We start from the raw sequence: 19,218 nt of genomic DNA on the forward strand, positions 1-19,218 counted from the left end.
GCAGCCATCATGAAAGCTTTTAGTATTCTGATTTGCCAGTTTTTTAGTGTTTTCATAAAAGCACAATTTTTTATGCATTTAAATAAAAATAATTACTATTAATTATATTAATCAAACCTTTAAAAGAACTGAACAAACAATGTAAGACATAAATCTGAATATTTTTTTTCCTGATGAACTTGTCATTTATTCCGATAATTCAGCTCCGTCTGAGACTTTCTGGTCTGAACCATGACACTTACAATCTGCTGCCTTCTTCTTTTACACAATGGTACGATCCTAGTCAGTGCTTGCATCGGATTGGCCGGATGATTTGCTCATCAAAGCTCCCCCCCGCTTGTGAAAATTTGTCTTCCTGGAGTTAGCTCTTCATATTCACATCATAGAATTGGCTTTAATTCTGAAGGACACATCAGGGGAACATGTGGAACTCTGTGGAAGTTCTGGAGATTTCATGTTTATTCTGCACAGCTGATTGGTCATGTGACCTGTCATTAAGGTTAACACAGAACTAGATGACAAAAACTGTTCCTCTCCTCATATGATGCCAAAAACTGTTTCAAACGAGACACTTGAACATGTAAACAAAGAAACTATTCATAAAGTTCAACATGATTAACTGGACTTCACTGATGGCTGGTTTAGACCAGTTTTTATTGGTGTCGATAACTTTGGAAACCTGAAGGGAAGCATGAAGAGCTCAGAAGAAACAAGTGATCCAGTTTGGTTTGAACTGTTCATCTCTGACTGGATCAGTCAGAACGGCTGTGATGATGTAATGGCGTAACTTTTATTTAGTTATTTCTGTCACTGTTTGGTTCAGAAATGTTCAGTTTGGTTTATTTCGCCATCAGTGCATCACGGTGCAGGTCACGTGATCATGTGATGGTGCAGCTGCTCATCTCTGCAGACACGGAGATGCATGAAAAACATGATATTTGTCCGAACAGAGACGTCCCGCCTGAAGGCCTCGACCTGCTTCATCAGCTCAGTTTTCCTTTGAAGTGTCAGCTTTGTGGACGATGGAGGATGCTGAGACATCTCTGGGTTGTTGTTGCAGAACGGGCAGGTTTCTGTTTTGGTCTCAGCCTACAGCTGCAGTCAGGCTGTTGAGAGGAGCGATGATGAAGGTACCATCATCACATCACCACCCAAAAATAACTTTTCTGCAGGACCACCAGATCAGCCAATCGATGACATTGATCCAGTTGAACCTGATGTTCAGTGAAAGTTTGAGACTTTTAGCCCTCAGCTCTGTCTGTCAGGCGTCAGCTTGTGTTGTTGGCACTCAGCAGGTTACTGAGCAGATTGTGCACCGACACCGCAGCGGTCACAGCGCGAGGACGCGTCACCGGCGTCGGTCCAGGTGACAGATCCACACAGAGGTTTATGAATTATTTACGATGCTGCTAGAAGTCACGACTGCGACAACAATCTCAGAGACGAGATTGTCAACGGAAGTGAGACTGAAGGACACGAGTTCTGCTGCAGAGGACGCGTTCCATTGAAGGTTTCCACTGCGGTCATCATAACTCTGAGACGAGATGAGCGTTTCATTTCCATCACTTGGTTTTGGCTTCTTCAGCAGATTACACAAAAACTTTCCAACAAGTTATCATCCTCCTCTTCCTCACCTGTCCAGCTGCATTTAACCTCATCATCTTCATGCGTTTGGTCTGCGGCCCTCCTTTTCAGTCTGATCAATAACCTTCGTCTCTCCGCACTGACCTCAGACTACATTTGCATCTGTAATCAGGCCCCATTGATCGCTGCATCTCGTCACTGAGACGAAGGACCAGCTGATCCAGGCTGACCTGATGCTGATCAGCATCCAGGATTCTTATGAATGAATACTTAATGATTTCTGCTTGATCATTTATACACAGTCAGTGTAACATCCATCATTTAGTAGTTTCAGTATTTATCAGGCTGGAGTCACGTTGCCTTGTGATTTTTAACCTTACAAGGTCTGAGTCAAGACATAACAGTCAGAAATGTTATTTTTATCTCAACTCTGTAATACTGAACTCGACTGTGTTTGGTGTTTTACCAAAATGTAAGAAAAAAAATTAGAAATAATTAGCATATATGTACAATTTATTACAATGCCATATGTCGGAATTAGTGTAGTGCTAAAATGTGTCCACCAGGGGGCAGAAGACAGGTGTCAAATTGTCTATACCAGTTTGAAGCACAGTTTTTACCATTAAGTCATGCAGTAGGTCTGAGAAAGTGCAACCATTAAAGCTGGGGTAGGTAATCTTGCTCAGAGACTTTTTTTTTTTTTACTCTGGATGAAGCGGTTCCTCGTCCTGATAGTAGTCTATACATTCTGTAATCATGAACAATAAGAAATATAGTTAGACCCCTCAGTTTACTGTAAATCTGTAAAAAAGACCAATCCAAACGTTCAGACCCAAATGGAGTTGTTAATTTCTTATATTTTGCTTCTTCTCCCGGCTCCCCTCCTCCCCCTCCAGCAGCACATACCTGATAGCCACACCCTGCATATAAATAGCAGGGCACATTCAAATCTTGCTCCACCAACATGACCTAAACCAGCTTCAAAGGTTATTTGGAGCAAAAGATGCATCTTTTACCAACAAATAACTTAAAAGTTCAGCCACCAAATTATTGACCTCTCGTGTTACTAAACTTCAAATATTCCAGAGTGCTTCATGGAGGAAAAAACTATGCACGTGCACCGTGCAGCTAGGACAATGGCTCGCAGCAGGAAATGGACACCTCGCATTGTCTGATGATAGTAAATAATCAGTACATCTAAATCATCAAGTGATTTATTTGTGATTTCTTTTTTAACCAAAGATTTCTGGACACTCAAAGTGCACTTGGCGGCATGCTGGTGGCTTAACGGCCCCCATTTGCTGTTTCTTCGCCTTGTGCTTTTGACAAGGTAAAATTTTTCTCACATAATCATCATAATCACCCCTTCCAGCTTACCGTACTCTGTAGAAGTTCAGGTCTGCAGCACGACACCCTCCACACCCCCTCTAGGTAGTTATGTGCATTCAAAGGTGTGACCGTGGCGAGCCCTTTGGCTCCGCCCCCTCCCAGGTAAGTGCTCTGTACTCCGCCCCATCCCCACATGACTCCTTCCTCTTGCTGCTGGCTGTCGTGCATCCATCTCTGCTGCTTCACTGGCAGCTCGTCGGACTCCCATTTCCTCTCTGAGGCTGGGGGTACGCAGATGGAGGGGGCTGTGGGGGCGCTGGGGGTGGCGGGGCGAGGGGTCATGTCGCTGCTGATGCCCAGAGCCCGACGCAGAGCGCGACGTCTCAGCTGCTGGAAAGCGGCACCACAGACATCACAATGCAGGTCAGAAGAAGCATGGCGGCCACGACGAGGCCACTGCAGGCGCTGGAGCTTATCGAAGAGGAAGGAGGCGTATGCAGGGTCCTGGGGGAGATGGGGGGGGGGGGGGAATTAAAATCAGTCATCATGTCTCAGTTTTAAACAAAACATCCAAGCTCAACAAACATGTTCTCTAACTCATACAGGTAAAGATTTACAATCAATCATTTGCAGATGAAAGAACTGGTCTGAAGAGGCCGCTACAGACTTGCCACAGGAGGGCGCTGTAGGCTACAATACTACTGATTACAGTTCTTCTAAACAACTGTGAGGGACATCTACAAGGAGAATGGAGAAGATTGAGTCACTTTAACATTTTACTGTAAAGATTGATGAAAACATGACTGTATGTGGTCACATTCTATTTCAGTTCAGTTTAGTTAATCAGAGTATGAGATACGTGGAGAATAAACCAAGACATTATTCTACATAAAATCTTGACATGAGATTCCCAACACCAGACATGTAAAATTGCCGGATTAAAAGTTCTGATTACAATCCGATCAGAAAAGGAAAAATCAGAGTCTGGCATCTGCGCATTGGTCACATGACCCAGAAGAACATTTGGACAGTTAACGATGCGGCAGCTGCTTACTTTTCATTCAGACCGAGCTGCCTCTCAGACATCCATCAGAGACCAGCTGCTCAGCCTGAAGTGCATGTTCACACGTGCACACACCGAGGACGTAAACCTGTCAGCGCCTGTAGAGGCAGCTCAGATTTACAGCAGTGTCTGCCCTCCGGTCGACACGAGTCAGCGCTCATCAGCGGAGGTCAGAATCACTCTGCAGGCTGCCTTTATGTCCACATGTTGCATTCACTGACATCCCAACTGTTGTTTCTGCCCCATGCAGAAACACTGAAAACATGTCTGTCTTTGTTCGTTCATACCTGAAAAATAAACACACTGAAGAGTTTCATTCTAGTTTGATAAAATCTTAGAAATATTCTGGTTTTATCTGAGTTTGCGAAAAAAAAAAAAAAAAGAAAAAGTAAATAAGAAGCATAAGGTAAACAAAAACAGCTGAAGCTCATTGGTTTTTACCAACCTCTGTAAAGGATGATAGCTAATCAGTAACATCAAAATAGATGCCCTGACTCCTACCCAACCAGTGCTGAGGTCAGTGTCAGCGAGATGCCACCACAAAGCTTATGTCTGGCTGATCATCCAGCAGGTTGAACTGAGCTTTCATCTCAGCTACAAACTTTCAATCCATCATTTCTGATTCTTCTGGTGGATTCAGACAAGACAAAAACCAACCAAGTCACAACGCACCCAAACACCCAAACATGAGAAGAAAGCGTCTAAAAATGAGTCTGAAACAGGAGATTACCTGAAACCTTCAGAGTCCTGCAGATCTACCATCAGCCTCCTAATCAGTGTGATGCTGAAGAACCATCTGACTGCTGACCAGCGCTCTAAATCTGCAGCTCCTAAATCTCACTATTCATCAACATGACAACGGGGCGGCGACCTGCTGTAACCCTGCAGCTGCTCTAACATCACTTCCTGTCCCGCCTCCACAGCAGGGATGTGATTTTGACCATGGCGGGGTTGTTGGTGCCAGAAACTGCTGATCAATCAGGACTTTCACACACAACCATCTCTAGGCTTTACATAGAAACAGGTCTGACAAGGAGAGCATTTCCAGCACCAGTTGACTGGACCAAAAACCACGAGTGCCACTCCTGTCAGTAAGAACAGGAAACTGAGGCTACAATTCACACAGACTCACCAGAACTGGACAATAAGAGATGGAGAAACGTTGCTGGTCTGATGAGTCTCCATTTCAGCTCCACATTCACATGGTAGGATCAGAATCTGCTGGAAACATCATGACAACATGGGTGTGTGATGCTTCATGTCAAAATCTCTGAGGAACACCTTGTTCAATCTATCACAACAAGTATTGAAGCAGCTCTAAAGGAAAAGGGGAGGCAGTGCGCCACGAGATGGTGGATCTGAAAAAGTTGCCATCAAATGTTGAATTGCTCCCACATCAACTGCCCTGCATAATGAAACCAGCTGGTCTGTCCTGCTACGTGGTTATCTCTCTGAATGAAACCCTACAGATGGTCCACAACTCCGTGGAGCATCCGCTGATGCATCAATCTGTATACCGCCAACAGTTAGGAGGCCTGTGACACTTACTGCCATCTAGTGGTCAAGTTGTAGAAAGGCACCATCTCCAACTGTCCAACTCCACCTGCAGGATGTGTGACTTGAGGAGGAAACTCTCTGCAGGTCAATCTGAGAGAAACCACACCAATGTTCATCCCCTAATCTTTTCATATTTACTTTGTCCTTTCATCATATAAGAAGTCTGATCCTCCATTTCTCAGCTTGAACAACCCCACATCCCTCCACCTTCTCCTTCATCTCCATCTCAACACAACTCTTTCCTGTTGCAGTAATGTGGTGTTTCAGTGTGAAATCCAACCAGATCAGCTTAGTTGAAAAGTCATTAACTGAAATGTTTCTGATCATCATTTCCAGGCCGTTAGGAGTCTCAGTGATGCTGTTGGATTTTGGCGATGGCCTCCAGGCGACGGCTGCGTCTCCTCCCGTCTGCAGAATGTCACTCAGGTAAACGCTGGTGATGTCAGCTGACAGCTGCACCACAGTTGACTGACAGGAAGTGAAATTGAAGTCAGCACAGACAGTAATGAAGAGTCCCACAGCCTCGTTCAGACTGAATGAACTCTTTAACAACCTTCTGTTTCCATCGACTCTCCAGGCAGAAGACGAGAAGACGGCAGAGCTGATCGCACACTAAATGTCACCTTCTTACCGGCAGTGTGGGGACAGGTATTTATCTCCCAGCATGCAATAGTGTCTGCAGATAAACCAAACCAGGCTGTGATTAAACACTGCAACTCCTGCGTGTGGACTTTCTCATCTTCAACAACCAATTTCAGATTATTTTTAATCCAATTTTCTGGAAAACTTCCATTTGTGTAAAAAGTTCAGCTTTAAATCTGTTTGAACTAAATCTTAAATTAAATCTGTAGTTTCACAATTCAGCAGAACAAAGTGGTGCAAGACCATCTGATTCTTAAATGGCTATAGAGCTGCAGCAACAGAGCACTGCATTCTGGGAGGTTATAGATAATCTCTGCAGATCCAAAATGTACGTAACGCACAGGTATTTAGCTTGGATCATGGGTGTCCCCAAAGTCGGTCCCGAGGACCGCTGTCCCACAGGTTTGCCATGTATCCCTGTCCCAATACACCTGGCTTCCATTAAATGGATCCAATAGCCAATAAAGTTCTGCACAGTGACTGATCAGTTTGAGTTAGGTGTGTTGGAACAGGGACACATTGAAAACCTGCAGGATTGTGGCCCTCAAGGACTGGAGCTGGGCATCCCTAGCTTAGATGGACAACTAGATTCAAGTTAACAGAAACAAACTAACAACTTGTTAGCTTAGCTTAAAATTAATGTTTGTTACTGTTAACCTGTTAGATGGTTAGCTTAACATTGAGAAAGGTAATTTTTGGGTTGATAGCATATAACCATCTGGTTAGCTTAGTTAAGCATTTGCTTAACACTAAGACTGATAAGAGTTAGGCTCATGGTGTTAACCAGCAGCTGGTTAGCATCATGGAACAGTGGCTAACCAGCAGGAGCTAGCTTATTTTAGCATTTAGGCTGGTTAGCATTAGAGCTAACTGTGACTGATAAGCTTATTGTTAAAATTTGTCAGCATTAAGCTAACATGGTTTGCATTAAGCCAAAGGGAGCTGGTTAGCTTAGGACAGTAGGTTTGCCTTCATTTAACCGCAGACAACTAGCAACTGGTTAGCTCAGCTTAGTTTTAAGCCAATAACCTTTAAACAAAAGCATTAAGGATGCCTGGATAATAAAAGCTAATCAACAGAGATTTGGGATGGTGCTAATAGCAGTTAACTATCAGCTAGCTTAGCATAACCATTCAGCATTATACAAATCACTGATGAACTCAACATTAAAACTAGCTAGCCTGAAGTCAATAGCAGCTGGTTATTTTAACATAGCATGAAGAGAAACAGCAAACTAGTTTCTGTTGTTCTGCAGTTCTTACCAGACTTTTATCTCAAGGTTGACTTTATGGTCTGTTTACTGGGAGCAGTTTCTAGAAAGAAAATGTCCATTAAAACCTATATCAGCAGCTTTAGTTTTATCTAAACTAAAAGTCATTCAGAAATGTCTAAAATATGTCAGTTCTTATCAGCACACTGGCCAACACACCTCTCCTGGTTCAGTTCCAACAAAACCCAAACCAGATTACACAGACCTCTCTCATGAAGGCTTTACTGCCTCCTGCTGGTTGGAGGTCAGAATGACTTTTATTTAATAACTTCACAAAATAGCAGAGAGGAGGTGGTTAAAACCAGTCCAGTAGTGCTCTGACAGATCCAGTCTGTTTGGATTTCTCTGTTACTGAAGGACAGTACACCTGAACAGCTTACATTTGAATAAAAATCAGTTTTTTCCCCTTTTAATCTGGTTATAACACAACAACTGATGCAAAACAAAGAGCTAAAATCCATTAAAAAAAATAATAAAGGCATGAAAGTTCCTCTGATGTTTGACTCCTCTGGGTTCACTTCTTATAACCAGAAGCAGTAGAAATAACCAACATTTGACTCTACAGAGGGAAAATGAAATTTTCACTTCATGTTCTCATTAATCAACACATTAATTCTCCTGCCTGGAAATGAGGAGTTTTGGATGCTAATGACTCTTTAAAGTGTGACTGGAGGAGCTGAACTCGTCTCCCTGAGCTGTAATTATCTCATTAATCATGAGCGCAGCGCCAAACGCCTCTCCACTCGGGTGTATTCTGAGGATCCGACGCCATCTCTCATGTCTGTGTTTGAAATGAGGAATCGGTTTTCTCTCCATCTTCCTCAGAGGTTTTCTTCATAATGCCAATCACATCAGCTGGTGCTTCACATCTCTGTTCATGCTTCACCTTCCATTTAAACATGTGAAAAGTGGTTGTTATGGTGACATCTGAAATTGATCAGAAATGGACATCTGAAGGAAACGTTAAAAACATCATCCTTCATGTTCACAGTCTCCATGGCCATCTTCATAATCTTCATCAGCTTCATCGTTTTCCTCATCCTCCGCATTCTTCAGCCCCATTATCTTCAACATCTTCAGCTTAATCTTAATCATTGTTATCTTCATCATCGTCATCTTCATTATCATCATCGACATTGTTGTTTTGATCTTTTATCTTCATCTTTCATTCATTCAACCTGCTTCTTCTCAGGAAGTCAGTATTGAGTCTGATTGGTCAGTTGCAGGAAGATCAAACTGATGATGATGCTGGATTTTTTTTTTTCATCCCGTGATGTCAGAGGGAAAATAAAAGTTAATGGCTGTTTATCGGTTGGTTGGAACGTCTGAGTGAAAATGTCTCGTTGCTGAGAGCTGATGGAGCTTCCTCAGGTCAAACAGAGAACAGTCTGGTTTTCCCTGTCATGAACCTTAAGCTTTTAATTAAATATTCATCATAGAAAAATAATATTTATTAAAATCTGAAGTTATTTGTCACCTTATAAAAACCTTAAAAAAAACCTCATCAGATGTTGAAAGGCAGTGAGGAAATGTGCAGATCGGCTCCTCTGGGGAGTTGGGACATGGTACCAGTGTTTACTGGGTTTAGGTGCAACAGAAGGTTCTTCTCCTGTTTTCACACGGTTCCTTCGTACCAGGAGACAAACTTCTCTGAGGTGAGAGCTAAAAAAAAAAAAAATCCCCAAACTTCATCGCTCCAGGCAGAAAAATGGTTTTTAATGTAAATATTCCTGCTGGTTCTGATGGTCCAATGTTCTGCTGCAGCTCTGGCCTGACTAATGAAACAGGTGTAGAAATGTGACGAACATCTTCAGAGAAAGACGTCATGTTAAAGTCCTGCAGGTTATGAGCACCTATGAGAAAAAAAACACCATTTCTCATTTCCATGGCAACAGGAACAGTTGTTCTGTTGGGTTCTCCCTGGTCTGTTGGGTTCTCCCTGTTCTGTTGGGTTCTCCCTGTTCTGCTGGGTTCTCTCTGATCTGTTGGGTTCTCTCTGGTCTGTTGGGTTTTCCCTGTTCTGTTGGGTTCTCCCTGGTCTGTTGGGTTCTCCCTAATCTGTTGGGTTCTCTCTGGTCTGTTGGGTTCTCTCTGGTCTGTTGGGTTCTCCCTAATCTGTTGGGTTCTCTCTGGTCTGTTGGGTTCTCTCTGTTCTGTTGGGTTCTCTCTGGTCTGTTGGGTTATCTGTGGTCTGTTGAGTTCTCCCTGTTCTGCTGGGTTCTCATTGTTCTGTTCGGTTCTCCCTGTTCTGCTGGGTTCTCATTGTTCTGTTCGGTTCTCCCTGTTCTGTTGGGTACTCCCTGGTCTGTTGGGTTCTCCTTGTTCTGTTGGGTTCTCTCTGTTCTGTCGGGTTCTCCTTGGTGTGTTGGGTTCTCCCTGGTCTGTTGGGTTTTCTCTGTTCTGTTGGGTTCTCCCTGTTCTGTTGGGTTCTCCCTGGTCTGTTGGGTTCTCTCTGGTCTGTTGGGTTCTCCCTAATCTCTTGGGTTCTCTCTGGTCTGTTGGGTTCTCCTTGGTTTGTTGGGTTCTCCTTGGTCTGTTGGTTTCTCTCTGTTCTGTTGGGTTCTCCTTGGTCTGTTGGGTTCTCCTTGTTCTGTTGGTTTCTCTCTGTTCTGTCGGGTTCTCCTTGGTGTGTTGGGTTCTCCCTGGTCTGTTGGGTTCTCCCTGGTCTGTTGGGTTCTCCCTGGTCTGTTGGGTTCTCCTTGTTCTGTTGGGTTCTCCCTGGTCTGTTGGGTTCTCCCTGGTCTGTTGGGTTCTCTCTGTTCTGTTGGGTTCTCCCTGGTCTGTTGGGTTCTCCTTGTTCTGTTGGGTTCTCCCTGTTCTGTTGGTCTCCAGCTGCAGGTCACTGGAACCGACTCTCCAGCCTCGGAGACTCTCACTGCTTCCAACAGGACTCTGATGCTTGTTAGAGAAAAGAGGACTGACTTGGAGTCCAACGCTCATCTTGTTGAGCTGGTCGACGGCCATGTTGAAGGTGATGTGTGCTGGCAGAACGGGTGAGGATGGGTGAGGACGGATGAGGACATAGTAGAGTTTATTGAGAAGACAGCTGCAGTGGTGTGAAGGAGAAGCATGGAGGAGGAATGGATGAACTCTAGATTCTCTCTGCTGGATCAGTTTTCTGACATGAAGCTCCACATGTGGGAGTCTGCAGGAGGAACAAAGTCCAGGTTGAGATCTGGACTTCCATATGTAGTTTGGGCTGTTTGGGTCAGGTTTTGGAGACCAAGCTGTCTGGGTCCTCTGGACAGAGACTGTAGGAATGTAACTGTTCATCAATGTGAACTGATTCAACAATCAATGAGCCGATGTCATCAATGCAAACTGGGGATGGAATCAGGCTTTGAAACTCGACTTTCTTTTGTAATAAAAAAAGACATGTTGGAGATGACAAAAGGAAGTCCAGTAAGCACTAGTTCCAACCAAGATATGCAGAACATCATCTCTGAACACACAACACGTCCAGCCTGGAAGCAGATGGTCTCCAGCAGCAGAAGACCACAGCGGGTTCCCTCCTGTCAGTAAGAACAGGAAACTGAGGCTACAATTCTCACAGACTCACCAGAACTGGACAATAGAAGATGGAGAAACGTTGCTGGTCTGATGAGTCTCCAGTTCAGCTCCACATCCACATGGTAGGATCAGAACCTGCTGGAAACATCATGACAACATGGATCCATCCTGCCGTCAAGATCAACACTTCAGGCTGCTGCTGGTGGGATGGTGGAGGGAGGTTTTCTTGTCCCACTTTGGTCCCCTTAGTACCAACATGACCTGGTTTCACCAGCACAGCCTACCTGAGTCCTGCTGCTGACCATGTCCATCCCTTTCTGAGCACAGTGTAGCATCTTCTGATGGAAACTTCCAGCAGGATGATGCACCATGTCACAAAGCTCACATCATCTCCACCATGACGATAAGTTCACTGTCCTCCAACGGCCTCACACAGTCAGCTTTGGGATGAGGTGGAACGGGAGATTCTCATCATGATGAGGTGGAACGGGAGATTCTCATCATGATGAGGTGGAACGGAAGATTCTCATCAGGATGAGGTGGAACGGGAGATTCTCATCAGGATGAGGTGGAACGGAAGATTCTCATCAGGATGAGGTGGAACGGGAGATTCTCATCATGATGAGGTGGAACTGGAGATTCTCATCAGGATGTGGTGGAACGGGAGATTCTCATCAGGATGAGGTGGAACGGAAGATTCTCATCAGGATGAGGTGGAACGGAAGATTCTCATCAGGATGAGGTGGAACGGAAGATTCTCATCAGGATGAGGTGGAACGGAAGATTCTCATCAGGATGAGGTGGAACGGGAGATTCTCATCATGATGAGGTGGAACTGGAGATTCTCATCATGATGTGGTGGAACGGGAGATTCTCATCATGATGAGGTGGAACTGGAGGTTGTCATGGTGATGGGGTGGAACGTGAGATTCTCATCATGATGTGGTGGAACGGGAGATTCTCATGGTGATATGGTGGAACGGGAGATTCTCATCATGATGAGGTGGAACGGGAGATTCTCATGGTGATATGGTGGAACGGGAGATTCTCATCATGATGAGGTGGAACGGGAGATTCTCATCAGGATGAGGTGGAACGGAAGATTCTCATCATGATGTGGTGGAACGGGAGATTCTCATGGTGATATGGTGGAACGGGAGATTCTCATCATGATGAGGTGGAACAGGAGATTCTCATCAGGATGAGGTGGAACGGAAGATTCTCATCATGATGTGGTGGAACGGGAGATTCTCATGGTGATATGGTGGAACGGGAGATTCTCATCATGATGTGGTGGAACGGGAGATTCTCATGGTGATATGGTGGAACGGGAGATTCTCATCATGATGAGGTGGAACAGGAGATTCTCATCAGGATGAGGTGGAACGGAAGATTCTCATCATGATGTGGTGGAACGGGAGATTCTCATGGTGATATGGTGGAACGGGAGATTCTCATCATGATGTGGTGGAACGGGAGATTCTCATGGTGATATGGTGGAACGGGAGATTCTCATCATGATGAGGTGGAACGGGAGATTCTCATCAGGATGTGGTGGAACGGGAGATTCTCATCATGATGAGGTGGAACTGGAGGTTGTCATGGTGATATGGTAGAACGGGAGATTCTCATGGTGATGAGGTGGAACGGGAGATTCTCATGGTGATGAGGTGGAACGGGAGATTCTCATGGTGACGAGGTGGAACGGGAGATTCTCATGGTGATGAGATGGAACGGGAGATTCTCATGGTGATGAGGTGGAATTTGAGATTCTCATGGTGATGAGGTGGAACGGGAGATTCTCATGGTGATGAGGTGGAATTTGAGATTCTCATGGTGATGAGGCGGAATTTGAGATCCTCATGGTGATGAGATGGAACGGGAGATTCTCATGGTGATGAGGTGGAATTTGAGATTCTCATGGTGATGAGGTGGAATTTGAGATTCTCATGGTGATGAGGTGGAACGGGTGATTCTCATGGTAATGAGGTGGAACGGGTGATTCTCATGGTAATGAGGTGGAACGGGTGATTCTCATGGTGATGTGCATGTATGGCTGACGCCGGGACTGAGGTGTGTTGAACAGCGAGTTCCACACCGTGGAAAGTGAAGGTTCTCCGTGGGGCTGCTCAGTCAGCAGAAAGGCGGCGTAGTCAGCAGGAGCTTTATGAGCTGGATCTTGCCAGTTGACAGGAGGTGCTGAGTGTTGGACCTGAGGTCAGTCGGGCAGGTTATTACTCTGATTACCGCCAGCGATTACAGATGATGGTGATAAAACCTGGGCAGGTTTTAAACAAACGCAGCACGATGACTTCCTGCAGGTGAGTCTGAGCTCACATGAAGAAAATATTTGTTGGTGTTTGATTTATTTTACGCACATTTTCTGTTATTCTCTCTTACAAACCAGTTTTAATTTTTCTCCTTTTTGAGACTCGAATTATTTCCTTCCACTTTTATTCACTGCTCAATAATTTCTCATAATCACTTTTATGGAATTTAGATGATGTTCAGAAACATTATGACTGGTCCACAGCATCAGTTGGTTCAGCTTTACCCAAAAGTTTCCCATTTGAATGAAAACCAGAGTAAACGAAGGGAACTTTCCCTCTGCAGGTCATGTTCAACTCACTGACCTGCTCAGAGGGCGAGCGAGCATGAGATGCAGTAAGCGAGGCAGTTATGCCGCATCAGTGAGAAGATCAGTGAGTGAGAAACTGAGAGTGAAGCTCGCTCGGCCAGACAGAGATATGAGCTGCTGTGATGTTCATGCTCGATACGACAGCCTGACAAAGTAGTTCAGCGTCAAACACACCAAGGCCACACACACAGACTCGTTTAGACCCAAGAAAACTGGAACAGAACCAGCAGAACCCGAACGTCGCTTCAATCTGACCTGAGAGCTGTTTCGCCTAAATTCCTCCCAGATGCTCACACAGCTGGACGTTTCTGCCGGAAACCGAGGAAGAAAGGGATCAAGCTGTCAGAAAGCAGGACGTCAAACATCCAGCAGCCGATGGAGACAAAATCATTTTATTACAAGACACTAGTTCAATCATAAGACTACAAAATATATTTCTTTCAACTTTAACCCCTTAAAATCCTACAATTTAAACAGGTTTTATGGATGAAATGCTTGTTATGAAGTAATTATTTTACCCTAGGAGCATTCTCTTACAGCATCATCTGCTGCTGGACAACAGTACAGCTAGAAATGTAAGTTATGACCATTCAGAAACAAGTCTTAACTGAATCTGTAGTGGGAATGGTATACGTCATTACACAATGCTTTACAACATGTACAACAAATCGATTCTGATCATCTCAGCATGACTGAACTGAACCATGTTTGTTCAGTTTTTTTTTTCCCCTTTGAATTTTTTTTTTCTTAAACCAAAATGAAAAATCAGAGAACTGTTGTAATCTTTTTTATTTGAGGTTTTTTTCTTTCTGGAAAGCGTCAAATGACCTGAAAGTTATGTCCAACCCGTATACAACGTTGACTACACATATAAAACTGGTTTGATCATCATGATCAATACATAAAGAACGAAATACTTCCACTTTGGACCAATCGGTGTAGAAAATGAACTGAATATGTATGGATGCTGCCTCTTCTTCCTCTTCTTGACTGTCACTGTTACTGGTCTGGAGGATGAACCACATTAGATGTGAATTTTCTGCTTCATTTTCCTGATCCCACAGACTGTCGCTTCTGTTCTTTTACATATTTATGTGATCAATACAGACTTCACTCTTTATTGCAGTAACATCCCACTTTCTGATACGACCGTCACTTTGTAGCATCACCACAAAGGAAACATACAATGACAGAAACCTTTCAGAGCAGACTGAGTCCAGCATTGGTTGCCATGGTGATCAGCAGGTTCAAACTGAACCAACTTCCGATCATGTCAATGGATACGGGTGGAAACAAAAACATTCTCTGACACATTAAACCATTTATCAATTTCTTAACACAACACTTCAGATATTTCCCACAGTAACATTCCACAACGTGGCCCTGCGATGGACTGGCGAGCTGTCCGGGGTGTACCCTGCCTTTCGGCCAAAGCCTGCTGGGATAGGCTCCAGCTTGCCCGCAACCCTTCATCAGACTAAGCGGTTAGGGTTACCTGACCATTGTTTGAAAACCTAATTTTTGGTCCCTTTATGTGTGTAAATAAGAAGGTTTGTGTTGAACGTCTAGCATCACTGCCCACATTCTCCGAGGACACAGATGTTATCTAAAACGTCTGAGTTTCACATTACACATCACATCACATGCTAGCAACTGAATATCAAAACACTGGCTGATTTAAAAAAGGCTGATTCATCAAAGAAACCCAAGAGGACACTATAGGTGGAAGAGAAGAAAAAGAAAATGACAGAATGAGTGGACATCAGTCTGACTTTTACTGGTTGGAGAGATCTCAGAGAAGAGACAAGACGGAGATGGATGCTGGTTTAGCTGCTGTCTGGGAGTGCCAAAGTTCAGTAGTGGGTCTTTAAAAGGTCTGTGGCTTCGGCGTTATTTAGAAGTGACACAAAAACTTCTGGTGGGATTAACATGTTTAGTTTTTCCTTTTTTTTTTCTTTTTTTTTTTAAAGTGCACCCACCACCAGCTGGTCGGCACTGGATACGCAGGTTCGGGTACGAAGTCTAAGTCCCTTCCAATCAAACTGAAACCCAAACCTTTTTATGTTTGTGTTATTCCTGACCTTCAGCGCCGCCGTGTCCGCCAGAGCGGCCGCTTGTCTGTTCAGCTGTGACGCCATGATGTGGCAGCGCTGACAGAGTCTCCGAAGCTCCTCCTCTTCCTCCTCCTCTGGCTTGCCGTAGCAGCTGAGCTCGCTGGCTGACAGCGAGCCTTCTGGATTCGGTCGACATGCACAGCTCTTCCTCGCCTCATGGTGCTCCTCCTCTCCTGTAGAACGCAGACGCTTCCTGCGACAGGTGGAGCCCAGAGGAAGAGGAGTCTCTCCCTCCACCACCTGCAGGACAGGAGGTCGACTTGATCTCAGACATCACTCAGAGAACAGACGGCGAGAATCAAGGTTTTTACTCAACGTTCAGCTTTGGGCTCAGATGAAAAAGATTCCAGTGTTTCATTTTCAGTATTTCATCTTCAAAGCATGTTTTTCATCTGAAAAACGTGTTTATTTTGTTTTGGTTTCTTTTTTAACCTCCACGTTCTTCTCCAGTTCAGCTCCTTCTGGTGGCCAAAAATGTCTACACACAGAAACTGCCATAAAATCAAAATAAATACTTTTTCATATATAAGTTCTGACCGTCACTAAACAATCATTTTCAGGACATTAATCCTTTAAATGCCTGTTGAACTGTTCAATTCATGCATTCATATCATTGCGTCTGGACTATTGTAATTTGTTGTATGTTGGCTTGGACCAGAAATCCCTGCAACGCTGACAGAGCATCCTAAATGCTGCAGCTCGACTTCTAACTAAAGAAGAAGATGTGAGTCCATCACCACAGAACTTCTCTGTGGCTGCACCCAGACTATCAGGTCCTCTCAGCCTGTCGGTCAATTTAAGTCCAGACTAAAAACTTATCTTTTTTCCTTCGCCTTTCATCATTTAAACTAAATTTTTGGGATACACCTTGGCTTTCTATATATTTTTTATACTGTTTCATACTTTGTATTTTTATTATTTTTACTTGCATTTTATTTTATTGCTATTTTATTAGTATGTTTTATTGTTTAATCATCCTAAGCTTATTTTCTATTTTGATCATACTTGTGATAATTTTATCTGTATTTTCTCTTTTGTGAAGCACTTTGGTCAGCAGTGGCTGTTTTTAATGAGCTTTATAAATAAATTTGAACTGAACTGAATTGTTGGGATGCTCATGATAAAGATGTTCATGCAACTAAAAAATTGTTATAAAATCATCTGTCAACATTTTTTCTCCTTTTTCCATTAGTCACTTCAAAACAAACAAAAAGAATTCTAAACCTTTAATTTGATAACTCGAATGATTGGTTTTTAATTTAAAAAAATCACACAAGACATTTCTTTTATATAATAAATATTTTAGGGAATGGGGTAGGGACAGGGACTGCTGTCCCATCAAAATTAAAACAAACTTTATGCTGAAATGCACAATGTAGAATATTGTTCTTTAACATTTTCTTCAGTATGAAAATGATTAAACCTCAGAATAACCGGAACACATTTTTTCCTTCCCACTGATTCCTCACATCATGATGATGTGTGATACTCACCGTGTATCTCCTGTAGTCTGGCCTTCGTCCCCGAGCGGTGTTCCAGTACTGGGAGTACATGTCAGCTAACGAACCCCTGAACAGCTCCAGTACTTTAATGAAGAATCAGATTAACTTTCTGACTCTCCATCGTCCGATCTGCAGCCTTAGACTGATGAAATCTCTGCTCTCAGTAAAGCAAGAACAAAAAGGAGTGTGTGAGGACTGTGGGAGGAGAATGATGTCGCTGAAGCGTGAACTTTCAGACTGCAGGATGGGGAAGTGAAGCCTCGGATGAAAACCTCTGATCTGACAGTTACACAATTTCTGACTGCAGATAACACACACACTACTCAGCTCCTCTAACTCATATGAGCGAGTCCAGTGGAAGTGGATAAAGAGTCATAGTGATGGACTCCTGAGGTCATATCACTTGGATGAATCTGCCTCTGGATGATGGGGTAAGCAGTAGAGTGAATGTCCAAACCCTCAGCTGATTGGTTGGTGGCAGAAGAAGCCACAGGAAGCTAACACCTAGATTTGGCCTTGGAGGAGAAGTTAGTTGAGATCCACTGAGTTCAGGGACATTTTTTGACAAAAAGCAAGTTAGTTTTGTTGTCAAGTAGGGGGTGCTGTTGCAAAGACAATGGTCTTATTTTCCTCTCCAAATCGCTCCTTTTTACTCCGTGGTAAGATTTGGATGTTTTTTTTCCTCAGGTGTGAGCATACTGTGAAATCCTCTGCTTGTCCATAAACTTCTGGAGGCTTCATGCCGATCATTCTGGATCTTACTGCTTTTCCTCAAAGTTGAGCAAGGCTGTGGTGAAACCTGTCATTCTTCATCTCTGATTTTAGAGCTGCAGGCAACCAGTTTAAAAAAAAAAAAAAAAATCTAAAATCTTCTAAATGGTTTCCTTCTTTCAAATTTTCTGAAATGTTGAACATTTTCCTCTTCAAATCTTTTCTGATAATCATACACTGTTTCTTGTAAAATGCTGTGTCCTGTACACACGTGTGTATACACACATGCGGTCACATGCAGGCATACATACCCACATGCACACACATACTCACATAAATGTACATGTCTCAGAACAACATAACCAGATGAGACAACCCCCCCCCAAAAAAAAGACATCAGACAAAGCAGAGAAATAGGGGGGGGAAAAAATGCATAAAACATTCTGATTTAAATTAGTTTAATCTGCACAACTGTGTGAGAATTTTAATCTTTGTTGTTTAGGCTAAATATAAATACATTAAATAAATAAGAACACTAAAAATGAAAAACTTTGAATAAATCATCCAAAATCGGGTGCAGACTTCTTGCTGTTCACATTTCAGTTTCCAGCCCAGCCAAGCAACATACTCCCTCCAGTGTGTCCTTGGTCTTCCCCAGGTCTCCTCCTGTATGGAACATGCCTGAAAAACATCAGCAGGGAGGCGTCCAGTAACCAGGAGCAGAGACTCTACTCTGAGCCGCTCCCGAATGACCGAGCTTGTCACTATCTTTAAGGGACAGCCCAGCTACCCTGCAGAGGAAACTCATTTCAGCTGCTTGTATTTGCGAGCTCATCTCTTCAGTGCTCATCTTCTTTAGTGTTCTGGAGAAATATGAGTAACCAAACATTGTTTATGTTGTTGAAAAAGAGGAGTTGGAGGACTACTGGTACCTTAGAGTTCAGCTAGACAGACTAGACTGGAAATGCAACAGAGAAGCATCTACAAGAAGGGATGACAGCAGACTCTGCTTTTAAAGGGAGCTGACATCATTCAAAGGCTGCAGCAAGGTGTTGCTGAAAAGTGCAATCAGCTTTACAGGATCTGTTAGGACAGCAGCATCACACTCAGACTTAAAGATATCAAACACAGTGATCAGAAAAGCTGGTTCTAGTTCTGTGCTGGGGATAACTCTGGAGCTGCTGAATGTCAAGCTGCACTCAATGATGAAAAAACAGTGTGTGTTCAATTAGAGTTGTCTTCAACTCCAGTCCAAGACAGAATGATACCAGAACCACATCATCTGCAAAAAGCTGAGT

At 43.6% G+C, this 19,218-nt stretch overlaps 1 protein-coding gene across 1 annotated transcript in view; it reads right to left on the bottom strand.

The window, feature by feature from the left end:
* The window catches only part of kif26aa (kinesin family member 26Aa), a gene marked incomplete at both ends in the record, with an annotated part of 75,734 nt that extends 58,474 nt beyond the window's left edge, over window positions 1–17,260 (bottom strand). The window contains 3 exons of the mRNA XM_079255689.1: window positions 2,962–3,417; window positions 15,675–15,947; window positions 17,201–17,260. Of these exons, the coding sequence (XP_079111815.1) occupies window positions 2,962–3,417; window positions 15,675–15,947; window positions 17,201–17,260 (789 nt within the window). The remainder of the gene's footprint in view (window positions 1–2,961; window positions 3,418–15,674; window positions 15,948–17,200) is intronic.
* Window positions 17,261–19,218: the final 1,958 nt, after the last annotated feature.

This window comes from Telmatherina bonti (assembly GCF_933228915.1).
Source record: "Telmatherina bonti genome assembly, chromosome: 16".
Taxonomy (NCBI): domain Eukaryota; kingdom Metazoa; phylum Chordata; class Actinopteri; order Atheriniformes; family Telmatherinidae; genus Telmatherina; species Telmatherina bonti.